Source organism: Dipodomys merriami, unplaced genomic scaffold (genome assembly GCF_024711535.1).
Source record: "Dipodomys merriami isolate MVZ:Mamm:240054 unplaced genomic scaffold, mDipMer1.0.p SCAF_78, whole genome shotgun sequence".
In the NCBI taxonomy this organism is placed as follows: domain Eukaryota; kingdom Metazoa; phylum Chordata; class Mammalia; order Rodentia; family Heteromyidae; genus Dipodomys; species Dipodomys merriami.
In genome coordinates this window covers 780,652-806,562 of record NW_027206379.1, presented here as the reverse complement: position 1 = coordinate 806,562, position 25,911 = coordinate 780,652, and the positions used below count along the sequence as shown (strand labels likewise).

The following is a 25,911-nucleotide window of genomic DNA, read 5'->3' as shown; positions in this document are numbered from 1 at the left end:
CTAGCTCCCATCCAGCAATGCATTAGCCACAGTTAGAGAATGATACAGAAATGGGGCTGGGCTCCAGCACTGGCAACACTGCTGGGGGACAGAGCAGGAAGTACCCCACTTAGGGGAGGAAGGCTTAGTTAGCCCAACAGTCAGGAGAAAAACAGGCTGGATAGCTCCAGACTGTCAGGGCTCGGGGGCTCAGTGATCTCCAGGAATGGGGCTCAGCACTCAGGAACTTGGGCCACCAGCCTGGCTATTCTAGGACTTCTGAGGAGTCCACCATCTATAAGCTGGCATCCTGTCCAGCCAGGTAGTGGCCTGTGTTGGGTCCTACAGACTTGGTACTGAGTCAAGTTTAAACCCACACTTGGCTGGAGAGAGACTTTATCCAGGGATTGGTGGGTGGGGGCAGGGGAAGGGGGGCTTTCACCATCTATAACTATCTCACCCTGAGTGGAGGTCCATCCAGGGTGCAGTGCAGGCTGGAGGGACTCTGGAGTGGAGGCTCTGGAGTTTGACCAGCACCCTTACCCCACCCTGTGGGCTGTGCCAGAGAGTGAGCAAGCCAAGCTCCAGGACTTCAGAATAGTGACAGCTACTCTCCTCCTTGGCTTGGCCAGGAATAGATTGTACAGGAAATGCCATCTGGAATTTGGCCATCGATTCCAGGGGTGGAGAAGCCACTCGGCAGACATCTCTGGCCCCGTTTGAGCCCTGGCATCACAGTCATTCAACAAGTATTTCCTGCTACCCAAGCCTGCATCAGCCACATGCCTGAACCTCCTGTTTGGTGGCACCTGGGAGCCCTTCCAAGCAGCAGGGTGGGCTACCTGAGCTGCCATAGGCTGGGAAGTTCTAGAAGGGTTGCCGCCTGTGTTTCTGTCAAATACAGCCCCTCAGCTCCTCAGGCTTCCAGGTTGGATTAGATTTTTCTACCTCTCGATTCCCAGCCTAATAAGGACTTCCGGGTCAGCAGGTGGGCCGGCTATTGCTCATCAGATCACAGTATTGGGTGGAGGCAGGCGGCACAGTGGGGTGTGAGGCCTGCCTTAGAAGAAAGGGACAAGGGGAGGTGCGGCCCAGATCCAGGCAATCTCCTCGTCCTCTGTGGTCAGCCTGGGTCCCAATGGGCAACACTAACTGCTCAAGACACCTGCTTTCTGCATCCTGTCCTAGATGTGGGCGTGGCAGGGGTGGTGTTGGAACAATTCTGAGGTGCAACCCATGACTCTTCGTATGTCTGGGAACTGTGTAGTCTCCCTAGGGTGCACTACTTCTGTGTTTGGCCTGGGCTCCTGCATTGCTAGGAGGGACTTGAGGGTGTTTTTCTGGCCATGCTGGTGGTGTCTGGAAGCATCTGCACATTGTGTCTGTGTGTGTTGTACAAGGGATGCTGCATCTGTCTTCTCGAAGGAGTATGAAGTGAGGTCCCTCCCCCTATCGGAACCACCCTTCTTCCTTCCTGTGGCAGCAGATCAGATTTGTGTCCTCTGGGAATAGGTCCAACTCCTTCCAGGGTCAGGTATTTTGGGGGAGTCGTTGTGATGCGTGGCCCACAGTGAGAAGGGCAATGACCCAGCCTTGCCTCCTGACTTCTTGGCCTTATAGGGGCTGTTCATTCCCCTCCTGTCATCACAGGCACAGCAGTGTTTGTGGGCTCAGAGTTCAGTGCCCCTACCTGCACCCAAACTGCTCCAGGGTGCCGAGAGGGACAGGGCACAGGCTCCCCTTGAGAGCGCTCATGGCATGTGCACCAGCTAATGTGAGCATGGTCTCTCTCTGGTGCTTTGTCTCTGAGACTATTGGGGGTCTCTGGCTGTGTTGAGGGATGCTGGGGGTTTGTCTCTCTGTGATGTGGAGTGTTGTGGAGGCTCCAGATTTTGGGCACTGATCCCTGTTCCCTCAGTACTGTCTGAGCTGGTAGAACAGAAACTGGCATGGGTGCCCTGTTAGTTGGGGTGCTGAGGGCCTCTAGGAGGGGCAGAGTGGTGAGGATGGGGAGAGGTGAAGCAGATAAAAGAAACCAGTGCAAGAAGCAATGCTGATTATTTATTTAGCGACTTGTCCCCGGCCCTAAGGTGCCATGCGTGCTGTGCCACTCCCACCCAGCCCTGCCGCTGCCACTCGGGGGTCTGTTAAATCTGAGCACAGTTTTGCTTTAGAAGCTGAGAAGAGTTCTTCCAGGGAACTTGGAGGATCTCAAATTCACAGCGCAGCTTCTGCAGACAGAGAATGATGGACAAGCAAGGGTGAGCCTGGCCCCTGTCTCCTTCCAGCAGCCAGACCTCAGCCTGCCTTATTGCTCTGGGGCCAGAGATGGGCAGTTGGTGACTCAAAAGACTCGAAATCACCAGGCACTGGTGGCTCATGCCTGTAATCCTAGCTACTCAAGGGAATGATCTGAGAATCGAGGTTCAAAGCCAGCCCAGCAGGAAAGTCCATGTGACTCATCTCTAATGAACACCAAAGACAAAAACTAGAAGTGGCGCTGTGGCTCAAGTGGTAGAGCGCTAGCCTTGAGCTGAAGAGCTGAGGGACAGCGCCCAGGCCCAGAGTTCAGACCCCACAACTGGACCCCCCCCCAAAAAAAAAGACTTGGAATCCAGCCGGGCCTGTGGCTCACACCTGTAATCCTAGCTACTCAGGAGGCTGAGGTCTGAGAATCACCATTCAAAGCCAGCCTGGGCAGGAAAGTCTAGGAGACTCCAATAAACCACTCAGAAAACCTGAAGTGGAGCTGTGGCTTAAGTGGTAGAGTGCTAGCCTTGAGCTGAAGCGCTAAGGGACAGTGCCCAGGCTGAGTTGAATCCCCTCGACCAAAACAAATAACAAACCTGGAATCTAGCCTGGCACTGATGCCTCATGCCTGTAGTTCTAGCTATTCAGGAGGCTGAGATCTGAGGATAAATCTTGAAGCCAGCCTGGGCAGGAAATTTCCTAAGACTCTCTAACCACCAGAAAGCTGGAAGTGGAGCTGTGGCTCAAGTGGTAGAACCCTAGCCTTGAGCCAAAAAATTCAGGAACAGTGCTCAGGCCCCAAGTTCAAGTCCCAGTAGCAGCACAATCAAATAAACATAAGACATGGAACCTGATGGCCAAAGCTAGATCCTACCTGAACCAGAGCTCCAGCCTCCTCCACCCTGAACCCCACACTGGCCTGAGGCTGGGCAGGCTCAGCCAGGTCTCTGCCTGACCAACTCTACCAGCTCAGGATGGCCGAGTTGTGAGCCTCACGCTCTCTGCAAGCCAGGGCTGGGGGCAGTGCTGTTACCTCCTGGTGCACTCCTGTAGCCAGGGGACAGGTGTTGAGGTCCACGCCACTTGTGTAGACCATGCTCTTCCTGCACTCTGTGCTCTCCATGTCCACCGTCAGGTAGTACTTGATGCCAGTTACTATCTGAGGGCAGGGCCAGGCAGGTCAGGGGTGCTGGCAGCCAAGCCTGGGCAGCTGCCCTGCCCCCCACCTCTTTCCAGGGTCTCCCAAATGCCCTAGGGACCTGCAGGGCTCTGGGGGTGGGGGTGGGGTCTGTAGGAGAGGCCTGGGCCAAGAAGGAGGCTGAGATCTGCCCCTGGGTAACACCTTCCTGCAGCCCAGGCAGACATAGAGGGGCCCCCTGGTGCCCCTTGGCTTCTCCCTCTGCCCCCATCTCAGGGACCCTCAGGAAAGGAAAGGGATGCTTGGTGCTCCTGGTGGAATTTGGCATTCATTTGCATTTTCAGGCCTTCTATGGAAGGTGTTGCCCAGGGCGCCCCCTGCCCCGCCTCAGCCCGCACCTGTCTCTCGGCCTTGACGATGTTCGTGTCCCGGAAGTAGAGGACGCTATTGCTGTCCATGTTGTAGGTGGCCACGGCCATCTGTGCCACCTTCTGCACCTGCGGGTCCTGGGGGGACACAGTCCGGCGTTCCCCGGTCCTGCGGCCCCGGAATTCAGCGCGGGCATCGGGGGACAGGGTGAGGAGGCAGAATGCCAGCAGCGCTAAGCCCATCGCCAGCGGGAGGTGTGGACGCGCCATGGCCCCAGTGCGGAGCCCAGCTGGGCCGAGTCCCTTTTACCGCTGCCGGCCCCGCCCTGCCCGCCCCCGCCCGCCCCGCCCCCGCCCGGCGAGCCTGCTGGAGCCGCGGCCGAGGTGGCCTGGCCATCCGCCCTCAGCCCCGCCCGAGGCCCGCAGAACCCAGGCGCCCAGGCCTGAGGACCCCAGGGCGCTGCGTGCGCTGGGGCCCCGGAGAGCGGACAGCGACGACGCCCCAGCAGCAAGCGCGCTCTACGGACAGCTCACACTGCCCCTCTGCTCACAGCGCTGGGGTTGAACTCACCATTTCCAGCCTCTGTGTGACCTAGGAAAGCCTGTTTCCTTTTCTGAAACATGGGTGTTAAGAGGATTTAATGAACTGACATGGTGAAGGGCTCCGGGGGAGATACCACCCCCTGCCAGAGCCAGCACCAGTCACTGCAGCCCTCTGCCCTCCCCTACCCCCCAGGGGAAGCCATTACTAATGCACCTGCTTTACAGGGAAGGGCCTGGCACAGAACCACAGCTGCTAACTCGAAACTGCCCCGGCAGTGTATGGGCCCAGCTGGGACAGGATGGGAATCGGCTGGGGTGTCTCGCTAGCTGCCAACCTGGGCAACTGGCCGTCTACCTCCCAGCTCAGTGCCCTCACCTGGAAGAGGCGACACTCCTTGCCCCCTGAGGTGGTTCTGTCATTGACACCTGCAGCCTGTGCTACCTATAGGTCCCCGGGCAGGTGCTAGCATCTCCCCCTCCTCAACATACCAGCCCCAGACAGTGACAGTGACTTCTAGACCAAAGAGAAGCCACTGGCAGCCCCGTTCGCCACCCTGCTCAGCTCAGCTGTGGAAAATAACTGCCGCCACCTTGGGATTGGGAGGAAAGGGTGACAGATGTGTTGTAGGTACAGGTAACTGTGCAAAAGGGACACATTCCACTTTGTAGGAGAGCTGGCCCAAGCTTGACTTGCTGAGGAAACGCCAGACAAGCAGAGACCCTGCATTGAGGAGCGTAGGTAGGGGGAGAGTAAGAGGCACAGGTCTGCTCACAGGGTGCCATGTCAGCTGTACCCCCAAACAGCCAGGAACCCTCGTGGGGCTCTTGGAGCTCTGCTCACTCTCCCATCATGGGCTCTATCACGGTCACACTTACCTCCTATGACACTCAAAAACTAAACAACTAGCGTGGCTCCACTTCTAATCACTAGAAGCAGAGTCCCGAGGGGGACAGGGGTCTGGAGTCTACTTGTCATTACTCTGTACCCGTGCCAGTGAGTCTTTGCTACTATGATCTAGCAATTTCCAAGGCCTGCAGTTTTGCTGTCGCCCACAGTACCCTCTCCTGCTCTTGGCCCAGTGGGCCTTGATGCCCCGGGCAGGCCCTTAATATCTTTTCCAAGATCAGGCCTTCTAGGGCCTCCTTGCTCCTTCCAGAATGTTTTCAGGGGCTGGGAAGATGGGTCAGTGGTAGAGTGCTTGCCTTGCATGCTTGAGTCCCTGGGTTCAATTCCTCAGCACCACATAAGCAAAAAGAAAAAAGCCGGAAGTGGCGCTGTGACTCAAGTGGTAGAGCGCTAGCCTTGAGCTGAAGAGCTGAGGGACAGCACCCAGACCCAGAGTTCAGGCCCCACAACTGGACCAAAACAAAACAAAACAAAAACAGAATGTTTTCAGCTAGGCTCCCTTTCCCTGTCATAGCACATTCTGGAATGGAGACCTTATGGGAAGAACACCTGTGACCCAACAGTGATTAACAGACACCTGGTCTCTGGTGGTGACTCCATGGAGGAGTTACCCTACGTGCCCTCAGCGGCAGTGGAACCGTCCCAGCCCTGCACCCCGGGTGGGAGGACACAGAGCTCAGGGCAGCGGCAGTAAAGGAACTTGCAGTTGGCTCTTCAGTCAGTAATGATACAGGAGGCATGTACCAAGGGGCAAACTGGAGTCCAAGACCATGAGCAGCTTCAGTGTGCCTTCCACGCCACCTGGCCAGTTGCCTGGCAGGGTTGAAAAGGTGTTTTGTTCTCTGTATGTCTATGCAGCTTCCCCCTGCTCCCTACTCAGGGGCAGCAGAATCCTGGGGTTAGCTCACCTCAAGCTCCAGGACAGATCTGAGCACTGAGAATTAGAGCAGATGAGAGTCAGGCTCTAGCTGGGAACAAGGCTCACCCTTGTTTCAGGCTAGCAGGTGTCCAGGCCCAACTTGCTGGGCCTGTGGACACACTAGATAACCCGACTCTTGCCCGCTATAGCAGCACCCAGGCCTTGGTCCCTTTAGCAGGCTGGCTGAGTTGGAGCTGGACCTCTGAGAGGTCATTCTGTCACATGTACAATCTACATGCCCTTTGTCCCCTGGTGCCCCAGGGCTGCCCCAGGAACTTGTGTGGGATGCAATGTGGAGCCCAGATAAAGAGTTCAAGGCCTGCCATCCTGCTCCAAGAGAAATACAAGAAAGTACACTCCCTTGTTTGTTTGTTTCTCTGTCTTTGGGAAGGGGGTAAAGTGGACATAGAAATGGAGGGACAAAGGGTGAACAAATACAGCAGTGGTATTTACTAGACACTATGTTGAAAATGAACTCTACAACTTTGTGGGTAGAGGCAGGAGGGAAAGACTGGGAGAGAGTGAGGGAAGGGACAGAATTGTTCAAAAAGAAATATACTTATTACCTGACTTATGTAACTGTAGCCCCTCTGTACAATATCTTTATAACAATAAAAAGAAAGACAGCAGGTTCTAAACCCTTTAAGACAAAGGATTTCAGTAAAGCCATTAAAAACAAAACAAAAACAAAAACAGGGCTGGGAAGGTGGCTCAGTGGTAGAGTGTTTGCCTTGCATGCATGAGGCCCTGGGTTCGATTCCTCAGTACCACATAAGCAGAAAAAGCTCGAAGTGGCACTGTGGCTCAAGTGGTAGAGCGCTAGCCTTGAGCTGAAGAGCTGATGTATAGTTCCCAGGCCCAGAGTTCAGGCCCAATGACAGACCCCCCCCCCAAAAAAAAATGCCAGGTGCTGGTGGCTCACTCCTGTAATCCTAGCTATTCAGGAGGCTGAGATCTGAGGATCATGGTTCAAAGCCAGCCTAGGCATGAAAGTCCATGAAACTCTTTATCTCCAATAAACCACTAGAAAACCAGAAGTGGTATTGTGGCTCAAGTGGAAGAGCACTCACCTTAGCTGAAGAGCTGACGGACAGTGCCCAAGCCCAGAGTTCAAGAAGTCCCACAACTGACCAAAACAAAACAAAAAACACGGGGCTGGGAAGGTGGCCCAGTGGTAGAGTGCTTGCCTTGCATGCATGAGGCCCTGGGTTCGATTCCTCAGCACCACATAAGCAAAAAGCCGGAAGTGGCGCTGTGGCTCAAGTGGTAGAGCGCTAACCTTGAGCTGAAGAGCTGAGGGACAGCGCCCAGGCCCAGAGTTCAGGCCCCACAACCGGACCCAAAAACAAAACAAAACAAAACAAAACAACAACAACAAAAAAACACCAAAAAACAATAAAACATCATCACAGGAAGTTGTACAGGGTTTTCCCTCAGATCCCAAAAGGGCAAATTCAGGCAACCAGTGTGGGCTAGAGCCACAGGAAGGGCTCTGTGGGAGAAGGGGGACTCTCCCATTATGGGGCAGGGTGCCAGCAACAATCATATATGGTCAGGACTGAGGAGTAGAAGGGCCCAGCCTCCGTGACAAGAGTTAAGGCTGTTTCTGGACCCAACCAGGAAAACATGGGCTACACAGTCTACAGCCTGAAACTCCAGGGCAGCCATTCCTGCTACATAGTCTGAGCTGAAGCACATGAACCAGGAAGTGTCTAGAACCACAGCTGGGCCTTGCTCTGGGCCAGCTAGAGCCATACACACTGCCCAGACCAGCTTGACTGAACCCTCATTCTCATTCATGTCAACAGTGTCCCATTTACCCCACAGCTGTTCCATCCCCAGCTCTTTGGTTTTTCTCTTATCCTTGTATTATTTTGGGATGTAGCTTACACACAGAAAATGGTACAGTATGTTTTCGTTTTAACAAAGAAGAGTCAATACCTGTATCCCCCACCTCAAAGGTCAAGAAGTGGTAATATCAGAACTGGAGGTGCAGCTCAGAAACCAGAGCTTCAGACTTGAGCAAAAAAGCCACGCAAGTTTCATGAGTTCAAGCCCCAGTACTAGCACAAAATAACCCCCTAATCCTTCAAACCTAACCCCCAAATCCTTCCTGAATCACTCTGTTCTCCCTTTCCTAAAATAATCATTATGGATTTTACTTTTACAGTTGACTTACCAATAAGCATTTCGTTGTTTTTTTTTCTTTTTGTTGTTGTTTTTTGTTTTGCTTTTTTTGGTGTAGGTATTGGGGTTTGAACTCTGAGACTGGGTATTCTCCCTGAACTTTTTTGCTCAAGGCTAGTGCTCTACCACTTGAGCAACAGCTCCACTTCTGGCTTTTTGTGGTTAATTGGAGATAAGAGTATCTTGACTTTTCCTGCCCAGGCTTGCTTTGAACCCTGATCTATCCTCAGATCTCAGCCCCCTGAGAGGATTACAGGCAACACCTAGCCTTTTTTTTTGTTTTTTTTAAGTTTCATCACACACGTAGGGGTCATTGAGCAAGAATTTAATTCTTAACTTTGCATGAATCAAAGCATACCATCTTATGTCTAGCTTCATTTGCTTAATATTGTGGTACATAGGCTGCTGGGGCTTCCCTGGAAGCCTAAACCTAACACTGCCAGTGCCTAGCACCTCAAGATACATGGTTAATGTCCTTTCCTGGATGCTGATGTGTGTCAGTGTGTTGGAGCAATAATTCTGTTGTGGCACACTGGGCTCTGCTTGCGTTTGGGGGCTATGTTCACATCTCCAAGTGATCTCTTGGAGGTGTGCTCCTTCTGGGTTCAGTCAGTGCTTCTGTGTTGCTACACAGGGGTAAGATTGAGGTGTGTTTGTGTGCGTGTGTCTTTTGAATGTGTGTGTGTAACAAGTGGATTGAAGACACAAGCCCAGGTATGCAAGAAATGCTGTACGTTTCCTCTAAGGGGCAACTGCTTTCATGGCAAAGCATTAGGCTGGAGGGAGGGAGAAGGAGTGCCCACTGTGAGGATTCGAGAGGTATTACCCTGTGCTTGTAGCCTCTTAGCCTTCTGACCAGGCTGAAGCTTCCTCATCTGCACCCAAGCTGCTACTGAGAGGACAGGGTACAGGCTCCCCTGCAGAGGGCATATGGCCCTGCACTCCCACTAGTGTGGGCTTTCACCCCTCCTCTGTCATTTTGACTCTGACCAATAGCCTCCTGTGACTATTGGGAGTCTCGTGCTATGTCGAGGGGTGCTGGAGGTTTGTGCCTCTCTGTGATGTGGGACGTTTGTGAGGGTTCACTCTAGATTTGAGAGGACTGATACACTGGGCTCAGACGACGAACTCCCATGCTACCACCATCGGGATGGCACGGGTGTTGTCAACTGGGATGCTGAGAACCTGTAGGAGAGGCAGTGGGTGAGGAGCGGGGAGTGAAGCAGTGTATGGAGTGCTGATGTGTGTCCACTTCCACCCGATCATGCTGCCTGCCCCCCCCCCCCAATCCAGGCCTGCTACTGCCAAGGATGGATTCCCACCCCTAATTCCCTCCAGGTTCTTATGCTGCCCCAGGGACCTGCAGTGTATGGTATGGAGCTCTGGTAGGGGCTCCAGGGGAGGGGAAGAGGCCTGGATCTTGCAGAAGGCTGAGACCCCCCCACTGGGCACACCTTCCTGAAGCAGAGACAGATAGGTGGAGGGAGTATCTAGTGCCTCTCTGGCTCTCTGCCCCTTCATTTGGTAGAGGGAGGTGGAAGCAAGTTAGTTGAGTTATACACAGTTAGATGCTTTCTTTCAAATTTAGGTATTTTTCAATCCAATTTTTGGTATTTATCTGTTTTGTTTTCCCTTCCCCCAGTCCTGGGGCTTTTAACTCAGGGCCTGGACACTGTCCCTGAGCTGCTTTTGCTCAAGGCTAGCACTCTACCATCTGAGCCATAGTTCTACTTCTGGCTTTTTCTGTTTACGTGGTACTGAGGAATTGAACCCAGGGTTTCATGCATGCTAGGGAAGCACTCTACCACTAAGCCACATTCCCAGCCATCTATCTTATTCTTAAAAATATTTCATGAAATGTCTCAGTTGTCATTTTGGGATCCCTTTCATCCAGCACTGGGCTACACCTCACCAGCCTGGTTGCTGTACCTTGCTCTGTGCCTTAGGATGGTGCCACCCAAACAGTAGCATGCTCCTGCACATTTTGAAACTGACCATGACCACCTGCCCTGGCTACCAGGGGCCCTTCCAGGGTGGGCCACTTACACTGCCCAGACTCAGCTTTGAGTGAATTCTCATGCTTATTATTGAGTTCCTGACTTATCTCATAATTGTTCCATCCTCAAGTCTTTACTTTTGCTTTTCCTTTTTATCCCATTATTCTGAAATATAGCTAATACATAAGCAGTGACCTAGAACATATATCTCAGGGTCTTGGATATGTTAAATAGGAACTCTACCAGAGCCACATCTCCAGTCCCCAGATCCAACTACTGATTTTTTTTTTTTGTCATGCAGCTTTAACTCTGGACCTAAGCGCTGTCCCTCAGCTCTTCAGCTAAAGGCTAACGCTCTACCACATGAGCCACAGTACCACTTCTGGTTTTCTGGTGGTTTATTGGAGATAAAGAGTCTAGACTTTCCTTCCTGTGCTGGCTTTGAACCGTGATCCTCAGATCTCAGCCTCCTGAGTAGCTAGGATTACAGGTGTGAGCCACTGGTACCCGGCCCAACTACTGAATCTTACAATAAGGATTTTTCTTGGTTTTAATTTTATCATACAAGTAGACATCACTAGGCAAGAATTACATTCTCAACTTTACAAGAATGGAACCAGTTTTGTTTCCTTTGCTCAGATTCTTCTGTTGTCCTGTGATTATTCACTTTCCTTGCTGTGCAGCTTTAATTACATACATACCCTAGCGCTGAGAACCATAGTGCTATGCCCTGCTGGGGGCTCCTATAAAACCAGCAGGTGCGTAGGTCCTGGTACAGGTGTTGAAGTTTCTTGGAGGACCAGTCCTGAGAATGGAATTGCTGGCTCACAGGGTGTGTCAGTTTTGCAAAATAACACTGAACTGTTTTTCTAGAATGCTCATAGCAATTTACTCCCACCAACTGGCTATCAGTTCCTGTTGCTCCATTTGCTCAACACTTGGTATTGTCCAACTTTGTGATTTTTGTTAATTGGGTGGGTGTTGATGGAATTTGCTGTTCTGATTACCAATGAAATTGAGTGTTTTCCTATGCTCACTGACTAATAGGATATAATCTCCTGAGGCTGCCTTTCAGATACTTCCTTTATCCTCTTGTCTGCCTTTTTCTCTTTCTTACCAGTCCTGGGGCTTGAACACAAGGCCTCAGCAGTGTCTTTGAACTTCTTTTGCTCAAGGCTAGCACTCTACCACTTGAGCCACAGCTTGACTCCCAGCTTTTTCTGTTTATGTGGTACTGAGGAATTGAATCCAGGGCTTCATGCACGTAAGGCAGACTCTACCACTAAGCCATATTCCCAGTCCCATCTTGCCTTTTTCTTGACAGAGCAAATACACACACACACACACACACACACACACACACACGCTCTGGTATGGTTGTTCACACACACACACACACACACACACACACACATACACGCGCGCGCGCGCGCGCGCGCTCTGGTATGGTTGTTTGCTTGTATTCTTTGTTTTCTTGGTGCCAATACAGGTGTCTGAACTCAGAGCCTGAGCACTGTTCCTTAGCTTTTTCACTCAAGGCTAGTGCTCTACCACTAGAGCCATTAACTCCACTTCTAGTTTCATGGATTTTCCTGCCCAGGCTGTTTTTCAGCCTCCTAAGTAGCTAAGATTACAGGCATGTGTCACTAGTGCCCAGCTACTCAAGTTTTTTTTTGTATTCAGGTAAGGGGTAGGTTTATTCAATAGACCTGCTGGGACCAGGCAAGGTTGGCACTCCACACGGCTGGCAAAAGGCCTGGGAAAGGGAGCTAGGAGAGCTGGGAAAGAGAGAGAGAAGAGCTAGAAAAGAACAGAGAGAGAGCAGAGAACAAAGAGCTAGAAAAGAGCAGAGAAAGAGCAGAGAGAGCGGCTGGGCCTGGGCTAGGCCTTATCTCGCTACTCAAGTTTTTAAATGAAATTTCTAAAATTGAGTTCAATTTGTCAACTTCCTTACAGTTTTTTTGTTTTTTTTTTCTGTTTGTGGGGCTTGAACTCTGGGCTTGGCGTTGTCCCTCAGCTCTTCAGCTCAAGGCTAGCACTCTACCACTTGAGCCACAGCACCAATTCTGGTTTTCTGGTGGTTTATTGGAGACTCTGTAAGAGACTCACAGACTTTCCTGCCTGTACTGGCTTTGAACCGTGATCCTCAGATCTCAGCCTCCTGAGCAGCTAGGATTACAGGCCTGAGCCAATAGCACCTGGCTTCCTTACAGCTTTTCTTTTTTTTTGTCAGCCGTGGGGCTTGAACTCTGGGCCTGGGCACTGTCCCTCAGGCTCTTCAGCTCAAGGCGAGTGCTCTACCACTTGAGCTACAGCACCACTTCCGGTTTTCTGGTGGTTTATTGGAGATAGGAGTCTCACGGTCTCTCCTGCCCGGGCTGGCTTTGAACCTCGATCCTCAGATCTCAGCCTCCTGAGTAGCTAGGATTACAGGCGTGAGCCACCAGCGCCCGGCTCCTTACAGCTTTTCTATCCTGAGATAAATGAACAATCCTCACATAGACCCAATTTATACATTTAATAGCTGTCACTCTTGCCTCCCCAGACATTAAATGTTATGTGAAAAGCTGCTTTGCTTATACTATGAGCACTGCTTAATGATGTTTGATTGAAGGAATGAATGCCAATCAGAATGAGTGATAGAGCACCAACATTTAACTGGTCTCCACAATGCCATTTTCCAAGTAAGGAAATGGGCTCAGAAAGGCTGAGGTGATATGATCAAGACACACAGGCTCCCAAGTAGATGGGTTTCCAACTTACAGTCTGACTTCCACTACTTTCCAGCAGCAAGTCCATGGGCAAACTAGCCTGAACTGTAACAACACCACAATGGTTGGACACCAGTGGCTCACGTGTGTAATCCTAGCTACTCAGGAGGCTGAGATCTGAGGATTACGGTTCAAAGCAAGCCCATACAGGTAAGTCTGTGACTCTCATCTCCAATAAAACTAGCCTCCCATGCCACCTCAACCCCAGCAAAAAAAAAAAAAAAAAAAAAGCCAGAGGTAGAGCTGTGGCTCAAGTGGTAGAGTGCTAGCCTTGAGCAAAATAAAGCTCAGCCACAGCCCCTAAACCCAGAGTTCAAGCCCTATGACCAGCATAAGCATGCGCGTGTGCACACACAGACACACAGACACACACACGGCTTATCATTCTAGAAGGAAAAAATGTAAGGATTTCTGCTTCAGGACTATACTAAGTGCTCAAGAAAGAGGCTGACACCAGGCATACTGGGGCAGAAGCACATATGCCTGTCAGCATCTGGATGTACTTTGAGTTCAAGGGCAGCTTGAACCACATTTTTTGAGATGTCTCAACAAAACAACAGCAACAAAAACTCAGGGTTAAAATGTACTGTATTTGGGTCTAATTCCTTCAAGCCCTCCCAGCTGGAATGACCATGTTTCCTCCCTTCCTGACAGCTGAGAAGACAGCAAGAGCTCTTCCCACATTTCCCAAAGGCCAGGAGAACAGATGGTGATGACTGGCAGAAGAACTTTTCCCCACATATGGTCCACCCTTTTCCTGGTACCTGTGACTCCCACTGACTTTTCCACCAGGTGCTGCCTAGCCCATTAATTGACTGACATCTGGAACCCCAGCCCACCTGGCTCCCAGGAAGAGAACAATCCACACTCTCCCACATTATTCAGGCATTGGGACACTCCAAAGCATCTGCCAAAGCCCATGTGGCTTGGGTGGCTCCCTCTGTGAATAGAAAGAAAAGCCACTGATAAAAGAGCGCACCAGTCCCTGGGGAAGAGATGACTTGTGGCCTGCCTGCTTTCCAATGCACAATGCCCAGTTATGAAGGCCACTGACTTTATTGATCTAAAAAACTTTACAAGGACAGTGACTTCTACCAAGAAAGGGGCCAAATGGCATTCAACAGACCAGAGGGGAGGGAGGGGAAGAAAGAGGCCAGGAATTCACTCTCAAAGGTGTGCAAGTGGCAGAGGAAGGAGGATGCATGCAATTCCAAAAAAGTTGAAATGACAAGGAGAGAACTCCCAAAAGACCCTGGTGTACATTGGAGGTGAGTGTGACAACAGCAATCTTTTCTTTTGCAGGAACGAGTCTCCACTCAGCTGCAAACACTGGAGACTCCACACAGGGGCAGGGGGTGGAGGGGTCTCCAAAGAGCATCACAAGAAGGCATCACACCACTCTCGAAGGCACCCAAAGCAGTCCCGGGACTGCTTCGCATTGGCACCACATGTGTCCTTCAGCCATTCCCGGAAGAGATCTTCATCTTTCTTTAGCACCAGAAACTGGCCAAGGACCACATAGGCCTACAAAACAGGCAAAGCAAAGGGTATGTTGGTAAACGCTCTATAGGGTTGTAACAGGTGTTTAACAGCAGCTTTTGCTGGGAAGCACTGACTCCTCACTTGGGCCCACAAATAAAGTAAAAGCAGGATAAATGCTCGGTACTCCAACTTTCATTTTGTAAATGTCTTTTCTTCTGAACCAGTCTCTCCTGAAATCACTTTACAGCATGTTGGAATCCAGGAAATACCAGCCAACTTGTCAGGAGCCAATAACTGTAACAAGATCCCATCTGACCAACCCAGAGACAGTAAACTGTTTAAAGAAGTGGGGAGGGGGCAGGGAAAGAGAAATAGGCATGAAAACAGAGCTAGGCTAACAGGAGTAACTACAGATTAGTAAGATCAGGTAGGTAGTTTGCATGCATGAAAGTAAAACGAGGGGGGTAAGAGAAAATGACAGAGTGTGATTGAATTGCATACCTGAATGGAATGTCACAGTAAAATCCCCCTTAATGTAACTAAAGTATCTATTTTATTTATTTATTTATTTTTCTTGGTCATGGGGCTTGAATTCTGGGCCTAGGCGCTGTCCCTGAGCTCTTCAGCTTAAGATCAGTGCTCTACCACTTGGGCCACAGCACAACTTCGGGTTTTCTGGTGGTTTATTGGAGATAAGAGTCTCAGGGACAAACTTTCCTGGCTGGGCTGGCTTTAAAAGGTGATCCTCAGATCTCAGCCTCCTGAATAGCTAGGATTACAGGTGTGAGCCACTAGCTCCAGCCTGTATCTATTTTAAAAAGTTGGATGAAGCCAGATAACACTTTGCTATGTTTATACATAAAGTTACTGCATTTTTTTTGGGGGGGGGGGGGTCGGGCATGGGGCCGGAACTCTGGACCTGGGCGCTGTCCTTCAGCTCTTCAGCCCAAAGCTAGTACCCTACCACTTGAGCCACAGTGCCACTTAAGGCCTTTTCTGCTTATGTGGTGCTGAGGACTCAAACCCAGGGCCTCATGCATGTAAGGTAACACTCTACCACTGAGCCACCCTCCCAGCCCCTGAACTTTTTTTTACAGTTGGTCGTGGGGCTTGAACTCAAGGCCTGGGAGCTCTACCTGAGCTTTTTCTGCTCAAGACTAATACACTACCACTTTGAGCCACAGTGCCACTTCTGGTTTTTGAGTGGTTTATCTCCAATAAACCAGAGGTTTATTGGAGATAAACCACTTCATGGACTTTCCTACCTGGGCTGGCTTCCCACCATGATTCTCAAACCTCAGCCTCCTGAATAGCTAGGATTACAGGAGAAGGCCACTGGTATGGACTGTAAGACTCTTTTATCACCAATAAACTAATCAGAAAAAGTGAAAGTGGCACTGTGGCTTAAGTGGTAGAGTGCTAGCCTTGAGCACAGAGAGGCCCAGGCAGAGTCCAAGTCCTAGGACTGGCAATAAAGAAATAAATAATTAATTAAAATACAGCCGGGTGCTGGTGGCTCACACCTGTAATCCTAGCTACTCAGGAGGCTGAGATCTGAGGATCGCGGTTCAAAGCCAGCCCGGGCAGGAGAGACCGTGAGACTCATCTCCAATAAAACCACCAGAAAACCGGAAGTGGCGCTGTAGCTCAAGTGGTAGAGCGCTCACCTTGAGCTGAAGAGCTAAGGGACAACGCCCAGGCCCAGAGTTCAAGCCCCACGACCGACAAAAAAAAATAAATAAATAAAATAAAATACAAAAGAGTTTAAAGGCTGGGTATCAGTGGCTCATGCCTGTAATCCTAGGTACTCAGAATGCTGAAACTTGAGGATCACAGTTCAAAGCCATACTGGGCAGGAAATTCCATGAGACTCTTATCTCCAATTAAACACCAAAAGTCAGAAGTAGAGCTGTGGCTCAAGAGGGAGAGTACTAGTCATGAGCACAAAGCTCAGGGCTTGGTGCCCAGGCTGAATTCAAGCCTCAGGACCAGCACAAAAAAAAAAAAAAAACAGTTGGATGGGAGGGCAAGACCACCTTTGTGGCATTCAAAACACACAAGGTGGATGAAATCATAATATTCAGTGTATAGCCTATACAATTAAGAAAACTGCGGGTTGGATTTGAGAAGAATGTGGGAGAACAATGATCAAGATGCATTGTACTCATCAAATGATTTGTTGACTGATTTTTTTTTAAGTCCAAGAGATAATCACCAGCGTAGAAACAATCACATTACCCAACACTGCGCCACAAAGCTACCTTTTCCTCACTCCCAATCCGTCCCGCAATATTCCATTCCCACACACGCAGCTCTCCCGCAGAGACCCCAGACCTTGTCAAAGCCCCTTTCCTCCAGCTTCTTGCCCAGGACTTCACCAATCCCGGCCAGGCTCCCCACTGGCTTTTCCCCCATGGGCTCGGCCACGAAATCTCGATGCTTTTGGGAGGTGGTCATCTTGATCGGTCTTAATCTGGGAATCCCAAGAAAACGCAAGTTAGGGCTGAAAACCCGGGAGTGCATAGGGCACTCTCAGCATTACTTAGTCCTCCACTTGGTTCCCTTCATTTCACAGATGAGGAAAATGAGAGCTATTCCGCCACAATTCAGAAGAGAAAGCTTACTCCCCTGTCTGGGCCTGGGTTTTGGTACTGCTCCTGAGGAAACACTATACCGAAGGGAACAGGTGGCGCCCGCAGAGCAGCGAGAAGATCCCCAGTTAACAGCCAGGGACCACCCCGAAGCTGTCGCTGTCGTGACCTTGCTGCAGCAAAGACCTTAACCCTGCCGGAAACAGCACCGTGGTGCGAAAAGGTGAAAGAAGGGACTCTGCACCCCACCTCACACTACCCAACACTGGCAGAGACACACACCGGCCACCGCAGCCCAGCGGAATCCTCGCCTCGCGATAATTCCGCCCGCCCCCGCGAGTTCCGTCGACCGGGCCCGGCCCCGCCCCCAGGTGCCGGCCCCGCCCCCTCCACGAGCGACGGCTCCCACGCGCCACGCGCAGCCCCTCCCGCAGCGCGATGGAGTCCGCTTCAGCGGCGCGCCCTCCGGACCGCCTCGGCAATGGGGCCCCGTCCCCCCCGTCCTCCCGCGCCTCCTTCGGCCTCCAGCCAAGGCCTGTTCCGCAGCTCGCGCTCACCCCGCAGCTCCGGCTCCAGTAACGGCTCCTCCCGCCACCCGGCCGCTCACGCCGATACCTCAGGGCGCTAGAACGTTCTTCGGCTTCCGCTTCCGGGTCGCCTTAAGACCCGCCCTAAGAAAAATATTATAAGTTGGGCGCTTCTAGCTGCCTGCGGGTCATAGAGCTGAGGCGCCCAGAGCCCGCGGCCTCCGCACCAGCCGCTCTCGGAAGCGGCGTCGCCTCCCGTGCGCTCGCTTTCCGGCGGCCCGCGTTGCCTGACGAGGGAGCGAAGGCTCCTCTGCTGCCCGGCACCCGGAACTCTAGGACTTCATTTTGCCCGACCTGACACCAGGAAGGATTAGAGGGACGGACAAAGGAAAGGAAGGGTGGCCGGGAGGATTCCGAAGAGCGCCGGAAACTCCGTTCTTGTAGGCGTCTGACTCGGACTCGCTTCTGGCTTCGCGGGACCTGGGAACACCGGAGATCGGGCTTGACGCCGACTCCGCCGCCCCGGTCGTCGGCAGGACCAGTCTTTGCGTCTTCGTTGGCTTAGTCTGGAAGCGAGTCGCGCTCGAGTCGCTCCCAGCGTCAGCTGACCGGACAGCGCCCGCGGACCCGAGGGCCAGGGTCAGTGTGCATCTTTATTCCCGGGCGGGAGAGGAGGGCGGCAGGGGCGGCAGCCGGAGACGGCGCGTCGGACTTTGCTTTGGAAACCATTGGTCTCGGTGGTACTGAGTTCTCGACTATGGTAAGCCTGCTTACCGCGACTTTTAACAGGGTTCTGACTTGGACTGTCGTAGTGAATTAGTCTCTGCCTGTGGTGTGCTGAGAGACTGAGCGTCTGTCTGTGTGTGACAGTGCTAGACTTGGGGTGTACAAGCTGGTAGAATAAGGTTCAGTGTATGTCAGACTTCTCCGGAGAAGTTGCTAGAATGACTGTTCTAGATAACTTTGTGCTATGCATATAGTTTTTTTTTTTTAATTATCTTTAACTACTCATACAAAGGGGTTTTAAAGACTGGGTGTTCGTGGTTCATGCCTGTAATCCTAGCTTTTCAGGAGGCTGAGATCAAGAGGAAGATCATGGCTCAAAGCTAGACCAAGCAGGAAAGTCCATGAGACTCTTTATCTCCAATTAGCCACCAAAAGGCCTAAAAGTGGAGTTGTGGCTCAAGTGGTAGAGTGTTAGTCTTGAGCACAAGCTATCAGACAGCACCCAGGCCCTGAGTTAAAACCCTGGGACCTACACAAAAAAAGGGGGAAGGGGCTTAATTAAGAATGTCAGTTTATGGGGCTGGGAAGGTAGCTCAGTGGTAGAGTGCTTGCCTTGCATGCACGAGGCCCTGGGTTCGATTCCTCAGCACCACATAAGCAAAAAAGAAAAAAGCTGGAAGTGGTGCTATGGCTCAAGTGGTAGAGCGTTAGCCTTGAGCTGAAGAGCTGAGGGACAACGCCCAGGCCCAGAGTTCAGGCCCAATGACCGGACCCCAAAAAATAAATAAGAATGTCAGTTTATTGGTACAGTGCATCTAGATCAGAGTCACCTCTCCCATTACTCCCCCTCCCATCAATCCCAACTTACCCATACCCTCAAGTTTCCTAGTTCCATTTTTACATACATACATTGAAGATCTCATGTTTTTAACTAGGTCACTCCTCAGTATAAGGCTGCACATCTTCAAAGCAGCCCTGGCTTCTGAGTCTGCCATCCAAAGACATCGTGAGGAGAAGTTGACAGTCTCTGCTTCACTAAGCACTCTGGACAGGACTCGGCATGTCTCAGGTCACCAAAAGGAAGCATGTGGTGAAGGAGGTGCTGGGGGAACACATGGTGCCCTCTGACCAGCAGCAGATTGTGAGGGTAAGTGGTGCTGGGCCAAGCAGCTCTTCCTGGTTTCCACTTATATTGGATCCATGGGGTAGAGGCTTATATTGGTTTTCCTGGAACAGGTACTCAGGACCCCAGGAAACAATCTACATGAGGTGGAGACAGCACAAGGGCAGCGCTTCCTGGTGAGCATGCCCTCCAAATACCGCAAGAACATCTGGATCAAGAGAGGTGAGAAAGGCAGCCCTCTAAGAGACAGACCATTTCCTATGGCCTTGGCTTCCCCCAGTGCAAGTGGTGACTGGCTTTGTCTTGTGTCATCCACAGGAGACTTTCTCATTGTTGACCCCATTGAAGAGGGAGAGAAGGTAAAGGCTGAGATCTCCTTTGTGCTTTGCAAGGACCATGTGCGCTCTCTGCAAAAGGAAGGACTCTGGTAGGTTCGTCCCCACCTTGATCATTGATTGGCCTTCTGGCTCTTAGAAAGATTGAGGGAACTATGGGAGGAAAGGTGCAACTGAAAACAGCTCTCTTACTGAGAGGTTTTCTCTAACCTGCCTCTTTTCTTGGCACAGGCCTGAAGCCTTCTCTGAAGTGGCTGAGAAACAAAACAACAGGAACAGGTGAGGAGCAAGTTCTAGGTCAAGGGACACAAAAGGAGGGCCCACATGTGATTCCCGGAGGGGCAACTTGAGCCATCTTTCTCCCTGTGCACAGTACCTAATGAGAACTCCCAACTCTGTGCTAGAGTATAGTGTTTTTGTGTCTTGTTTTGTTTTTTGGTCCGGTCGTGGGGCCTGAACTCTGGGCCTGGGCGCTGTCCCTCAGCTCTTCAGCTCAAGGCTAGCGCTCTACCACTTGAGCCACAGCGCCACTTCCGGCTTTTTTCTTTTTTGCTTATGTGGTGCTGAGGAATCGAACCCAGGGCCTCATGCATGCAAGGCAAGCGCTCTACCACTGAGCCACCTTCCCAGCCCCTTGTATCTTGTTTTTTGAGATTGGTCTCTAACTTTGCTTGGGCTGACCTTCAATTTGAAATCCTCTGCCTGTCTCCCAAGTAGCTGGGACTACACTGTGGTATCTACCACCATGCCCCACTATAGGGGGCAATCTTTAGCCTGTTTTCTTTGGCCAAGATTTCCAGCTGTTTGCTTGATTCCATCCTTCCTTTTAGTCTTTAAGGGACTGCTGCATTTTTGAAGACCTGTGTATTCCTGGCTGCTTGACTAATGGTGTTGTGTTTCTTTTGGGGGGGGAGGAGATGGGGAACTCCTTGGTTGCATATCTGGTTTTCCCAAAAGCTGTTGAGCTAACTCTGTTGTCTTCGTTTTGCAGACAGCCTCAGCCAGAGCTTCCGGCTGAGCCACAGACCTCAGGAGAAGAGTCTGGCTCTGAAGATGATTCTGACCTCTTTGTTAACACCAACCGCAGACAGTATCATGAAAGTGAGGAGGAGAGTGAAGAGGAAGAAGCAGCCTGAGACCCGGGGACCCACTTCTCCACTTGCTCAGGGATTAGTCCCTGGTTCCTCTGGGCTTGGACATTCCCAAGGTACCCTGCAGATCTTCTCCCCTGGATGGGGATGAGGCAGGGTCCCCCTTTGAACTGACTTTCTGATCTAGGACAATTAAACCCCTGGTGGGTAGTGACTTGTACTGGTGTCTGAGTAGATCTCTGTGGAAATGGGGTAGAAATGACCAAACAAACCAATCAGCCTCTTGAGGAGGCTTTAGATGCCAGTGGGCAGAATGGGGAGGAAAGAGGGATGGATTAGAGTCTTTTCCAGGTAATTTATTCACTCAAAGTCTCATGGGACATTTAGAAAGCACCGGCTTACCCAGTGGTCCATGCCTGTAATCCTACTCAGGAGACTGACGTTGCTCATGCAGGAAAGTTTGAGACTCTTATCTCCAATTATGTACCCCCCCCAAAAAAACAAACAAACAAAAAAAAAAACAAGTGGAATTATGGCCTACGTGGTAGAGAGCTTGGCTTGAATAAAAAAGCTCATGGACAGAGCCCAGGCCCTGAGTTCAAGCCCCAAGACCAACAGAAAAAAGAAAACACCAGGCCTTTGGTGATACAATACCGTTACCAAAAAGAAAAAAAAAAAAAAGTTTAGGCCTAGGCCTAGTACTATATATTCACCTTGCATAAAGTTTTTAATATCTAGGAGACATTCCACTGCATTGCCTACTTTAAGATAATAACAATTCAAACATTCAAGCTTACAGCCTAGGACCCAGTGCCCACCTGTCTACAAAATGCTCAGGAGGGATCCCAGGGTGCCTCTGAGTCACTTTCCTAGTCTTTGTAGTGATCTGTTATAAGAGCACTGGTTAAGCTGCTGTCAGTTACAATTAGTTAGACCCTATCTCAACTTGCCCTAACTATAAACTCCAGAATGTGGGCTTGTGGTCAGCAAACCTATTTTCTTACCATCCTCTGGCTTCATTTGAAACCTATTTATCCCTAAGAACATGACTGCTCTGCTTCTGCTGTTCACCCTTATCTTTTGGGCTTCAACATCAGAAGTTGGAGTTGGTGGCCTCTGGCTACTCAGACTAGCACCCCTCTCCACATGCACACACTGCCTTTTTGTGTGTATGTGTTGGTCCTGGGTTGTGAACTCTGGGCCTAGGTTCTGCACTGTCCCTGAGCTTTTGTGCTCAAGGCTTGTGTTATACTACTTGAACCACAAACTCCACTTCTGGCTTTTTTTGGGGGGGCGGGGATGGTGGGGAGATGTTGGTTGTGGGGCTTGAATTCAGGGCCTGAGTGCTGTCTCAGCTTTTTTGCTCCAGGCTAGCACTCTATAAGCCATATATAGTTCCACTTCTGGGTGGAAAGTAAGAATCTCACAGACTTTCCTGACTAGGCTGGCTTTGAACCTTGATCTTCAAATCTCAGCCTCCTAAGTAGCTAAGATTACAGGTGTGAGCCACCAGCACCCAGTCTGCTGCCTTTGGGTTTTTTTGTTTTGTTTTTGTTGTTGTTGTTTTTGTCGTCGTGGGGTTTGAGCTCTGGGCCTGGGCTTAAGCTACAATGCCACTTCCAGTTTTCTAGTGGTTTTTTGGAGATAAGAGTCTCATAGGGCTGGGAAGGTGGCTCAGTGGTAAAGCGCTTGCCTTGTATGCATGAGGCCCTGCGTTCGATTCCTCAGCACTACATAAGCAAAAAGAAAAAAAGCCGGAAGTGGCGCTGTGGCTCAAGTGGTAGAGCGCTAGCCTTGAGCAGAAGAGCTGAGGGACAGCGCCCAGGCCCAGAGTTCAGGCCCTACAACTGGACCCAAAGAACAAGAACAAAAACAAAAGTCTCATAGACTTTTCTGCACAGGCTGGCTTTGAACTGTGATACTCCTGAGCAGCTAGGATTACAGGTTTGAGTCACCTGTGCCTGGCTGTTACTCAATCTTATGAAAAGTTTACCTCTTGGCTTAGTTTCCTCCCACTCCCCACTGAGTTATTTTCCCTATTTCACAGTAGACCTATTCAACACTATGGCCCCTGGTTCCTTGCTAACCCCCAACTGATTACCCCTCTGTTCCAGCCTTCTGCCGGTGCCCCTACCTACTCTAGATCCCTGATATGGCTGGAAGTATACAGTTATCTACTCGTAAGTGGATAACCTGTACATTTACCACCTGGCTTCCTTGCAAATTCAACTTTTACCTCTATAAAAATTCATCTAAGCCTGACGTTTCTCACCTGAAGCCTCTTTATGCAACATCAGTTCATGGTCCCCAGTCAGTTGCCTCTGTATTCACACAGTGAAATCCTAGCCCTCAGTCATTCAGCTCTGTGCTTAAGCCCAAGGCACTGTTACTAGATGATCTTAGCCATCTTAGCTCACCAGTTACAATGGAAATTGATCTCTTTAAAATCTCAGGTGAACCCTTGGCATTGCCTAGAAGTCTTAAGATATCTGCTGGAAAAGTTCAACTCCTTTTTCCACTCATCCACTTTTTTTGTTGTTGGTGGTAGTGGTCCTGGTGCTTGAACTCTGGGCCTGAACTCTGTCCCTGAGCCTGTCTGTGCTCAAGGTACCACTTCCAGCTTTGTGGTACTGAGGAATCAAACCGAGAACTTCATGCATGCTAGGAAGGCACTCTACCAAGTCACATTTTCAACCCTCCATATACTACTGTTAGTGTGCTCTTATGGGAGCGGGTGGGGGAGGGCTAGGTAATGCCTGTATAGCCTAAGGTCCTGAACTAAGGGCTCAAGCCTTACTCTTTTTTTCTGCTCAAGGCTGGTGCTCCACCACTTAAGTCATGTCTCCACTTTCAACTTTTTACTAGTTAGTTGAAGATAACACCTCATACTTTTCTGCCTGGGCTGACTACAAACTGTGATTCTTAGATCTTGGGTGCACGAATAACTAGGATTACAGACACGAGTCATTAGTGCCTTGCTAAGTGTGTGCTTCTTGTTTTTTGGGTTTTTTTTGGGTCTGGTTGTGGGGCCTGAACTCTGGGCTTGGGCGCTGTCCCTCAGCTCTTCAGCTCAAGGCTAGTGCTCTATCACTTGAGCCACAGCGCCACTTCCGGCTTTTTTTTTTTTTGCTTATGTGGTGCTGAGGAATCGAACCCAGGGCCTCATGCAAGCGCTCTACCACTGAGCCACCTTCCCAGCCCAAGTATGTGCTTCTTGATCTGTTCCCTCTTCTCTCATCTCTCCCCTCGCTCTCCTCGTGTCAGTGCAGGGCCTAGAATTCAGGGCCTTGCCACTACCCCTCAGCTATTTTTGCTCTTAACACTTGAGCCACACCTCCATTTTTTTACTTTTTGTGGTAGTTAATTGGAGATAAGAGCCTCAGGGACTTGCCTACCTGGGCTGGCATCAAACCACGATTCTCAGATCTCAGCCTCCTAAGTTAGACTTACAGTCTTGAGCATGTTAAGTGAGGTAAGACAAGTTCAGACAAATGACATGTTTTCTCTCATATGCAGAAGGTAGCTCTAAAATACCCCGGGACATGATAAATTATGTAGGACTCTATGCATTCATATACAGTGAGACCAAAGGAAGCTACTCTTAGAAGGAACACAAAGCACAATGCTTTTGTGTGTCAGATCGCACAAGGTAATATTTTATCAAGATGAACTCCAGGAAATAAAAGCAAGTTTTTATCTTTTTGTCTTGTTTGTTCATTTATCTGCATTTGTGAGGGTAAAGTGAGGCACAGAAATGGAGGGGCAATGGGTGAACAAATGCAGCAATGATACTCACTGGACACTTGAAAATGAACTACCCAACTTGTGGGCAGGGATAGGAGAGAAAAATTAGGAGTGAGGCAAGGAGTGACACTGTCCAAAAAAAAATGTATTCATTACCTGACTTAAGTGGTAACCTATCTGTACGCACCTTTAATAAATAAAGGATATTTAATTTTGTTTTCTTTAAAGCCATTTGTCCTTATTAACAAGTACAGAAAGGAAGAAGAATTGCTTTGGGATGAGGTTTTATTTTAGGGGGGTGGGGGCCTTGAACTCTGGGCTTAGGCACTGTTCCTCAGGTCTTCAGCTCAAGGCTAACCCTCCACTACTTGAGTCACAGTGCCACTTAAGTTTTTCTGTTTATGTGGTGTTGACAAATGGAACCTGGGGTCTCATGCATGTGAGGCAAGCACTCTACCACTGAGCCACCTTCCCAGCCCGGGATGAGGATTTGACAGAATTAAGACCCACCTCAGATTTTCTAAGAAATAGCAGTGTGGATAAATTACTAGTATATGGTAACTCTTGTCTTACCCCAGTTCTAAGAACCTGTGCACACACCAATTCACAGATGAGAGAACAGCAAATCCACCAGATGCTGGTGGCTCACACCTGTGATCCTGACTACTCATGAGGCTGAAATGAGGATCACAGTTAGAAGCCAGCCTGGGCAGGAAGCTCCAAAAAGCTGGAAGTGGAGCTGTGGCTCAAGTGGTAGTGCTTGAGAAAAAAAAAAGCTCAAGGACAGTGCCTGGGCTGAGTTCAAGTCCCAGGACTTGGCTGGGGGAGGGGAGGGGGCACAGACAGAGCAGGGACCTGACCTCAGTAACTTGCATGCAGTTAGGCAGACAACCAGAAGCCAAACTGAGGCCCCCAGGTTACCCTGGCAGAGACACGCTAACCCTCAGGTCAATGCTTATGAGGTCCAGGGTGAGAAGTACTGCTGGCAAGGGCAGAGCGTAGCCTGACATGGCTGCCTGCCCCTGGGGCTCCTGGACACTTGGTGGCTTCCAGTCTCTACTACCCCAGCCTAAGCTGAATGGCCATTTCCTAAAAACAAAGGTCAGTCCTCAGAGATGGTCACCAGTGTGCCAATGCTGAGAGCTCCTCATAGGCTTCCAGAAAAACAGTGAACATCTCCCCCAACCCAAGGCCCATCGAGAACATCCACAGCTGCCTCCTTGAGAAACAGCT

At 50.4% G+C, this 25,911-nt stretch overlaps 3 protein-coding genes across 4 annotated transcripts; 1 reads left to right on the top strand and 2 right to left on the bottom strand.

The window, feature by feature from the left end:
- Positions 1–2,027: 2,027 nt before the first annotated feature.
- Positions 2,028–4,044, bottom strand: LOC138818820 (cystatin-M-like). Its single transcript, XM_070009969.1, has 3 exons — positions 3,766–4,044; positions 3,263–3,388; positions 2,028–2,210 (listed from the first exon to the last, which is right to left on the bottom strand). Exons 1-3 carry the CDS (start codon positions 4,003–4,005, stop codon positions 2,127–2,129), a joined length of 450 nt encoding a protein of 149 aa, XP_069866070.1. The 5' UTR covers positions 4,006–4,044; the 3' UTR covers positions 2,028–2,126.
- Positions 4,045–13,629: 9,585 nt separating this feature from the next.
- LOC138818708 (barrier-to-autointegration factor) lies at positions 13,630–17,790 on the bottom strand. The gene is made up of 3 exons (XM_070009750.1): positions 17,690–17,790; positions 16,876–17,014; positions 13,630–14,583 (listed from the first exon to the last, which is right to left on the bottom strand). Exons 2-3 carry the CDS (start codon positions 16,996–16,998, stop codon positions 14,437–14,439), a joined length of 270 nt encoding a protein of 89 aa, XP_069865851.1. The 5' UTR covers positions 16,999–17,014; positions 17,690–17,790; the 3' UTR covers positions 13,630–14,436.
- A 216-nt stretch (positions 17,791–18,006) lies between these two features.
- LOC138818707 (probable RNA-binding protein EIF1AD) lies at positions 18,007–21,154 on the top strand. 2 transcript variants are annotated; one of them, XM_070009748.1, is made up of 6 exons: positions 18,007–18,298; positions 19,321–19,532; positions 19,622–19,730; positions 19,827–19,935; positions 20,075–20,122; positions 20,835–21,154. In XM_070009748.1, the coding sequence occupies exons 2-6, from the start codon at positions 19,446–19,448 to the stop codon at positions 20,977–20,979; spliced, it is 498 nt and encodes a 165-aa protein (XP_069865849.1). In that variant the 5' UTR covers positions 18,007–18,298; positions 19,321–19,445; the 3' UTR covers positions 20,980–21,154. The 2 variants fall into 2 exon arrangements, with proteins under 2 accessions (XP_069865849.1, XP_069865850.1); XM_070009749.1 differs by lacking the exon at positions 18,007–18,298 and adding an exon at positions 18,318–18,419.
- The last annotated feature ends 4,757 nt before the right edge of the window (positions 21,155–25,911 follow it).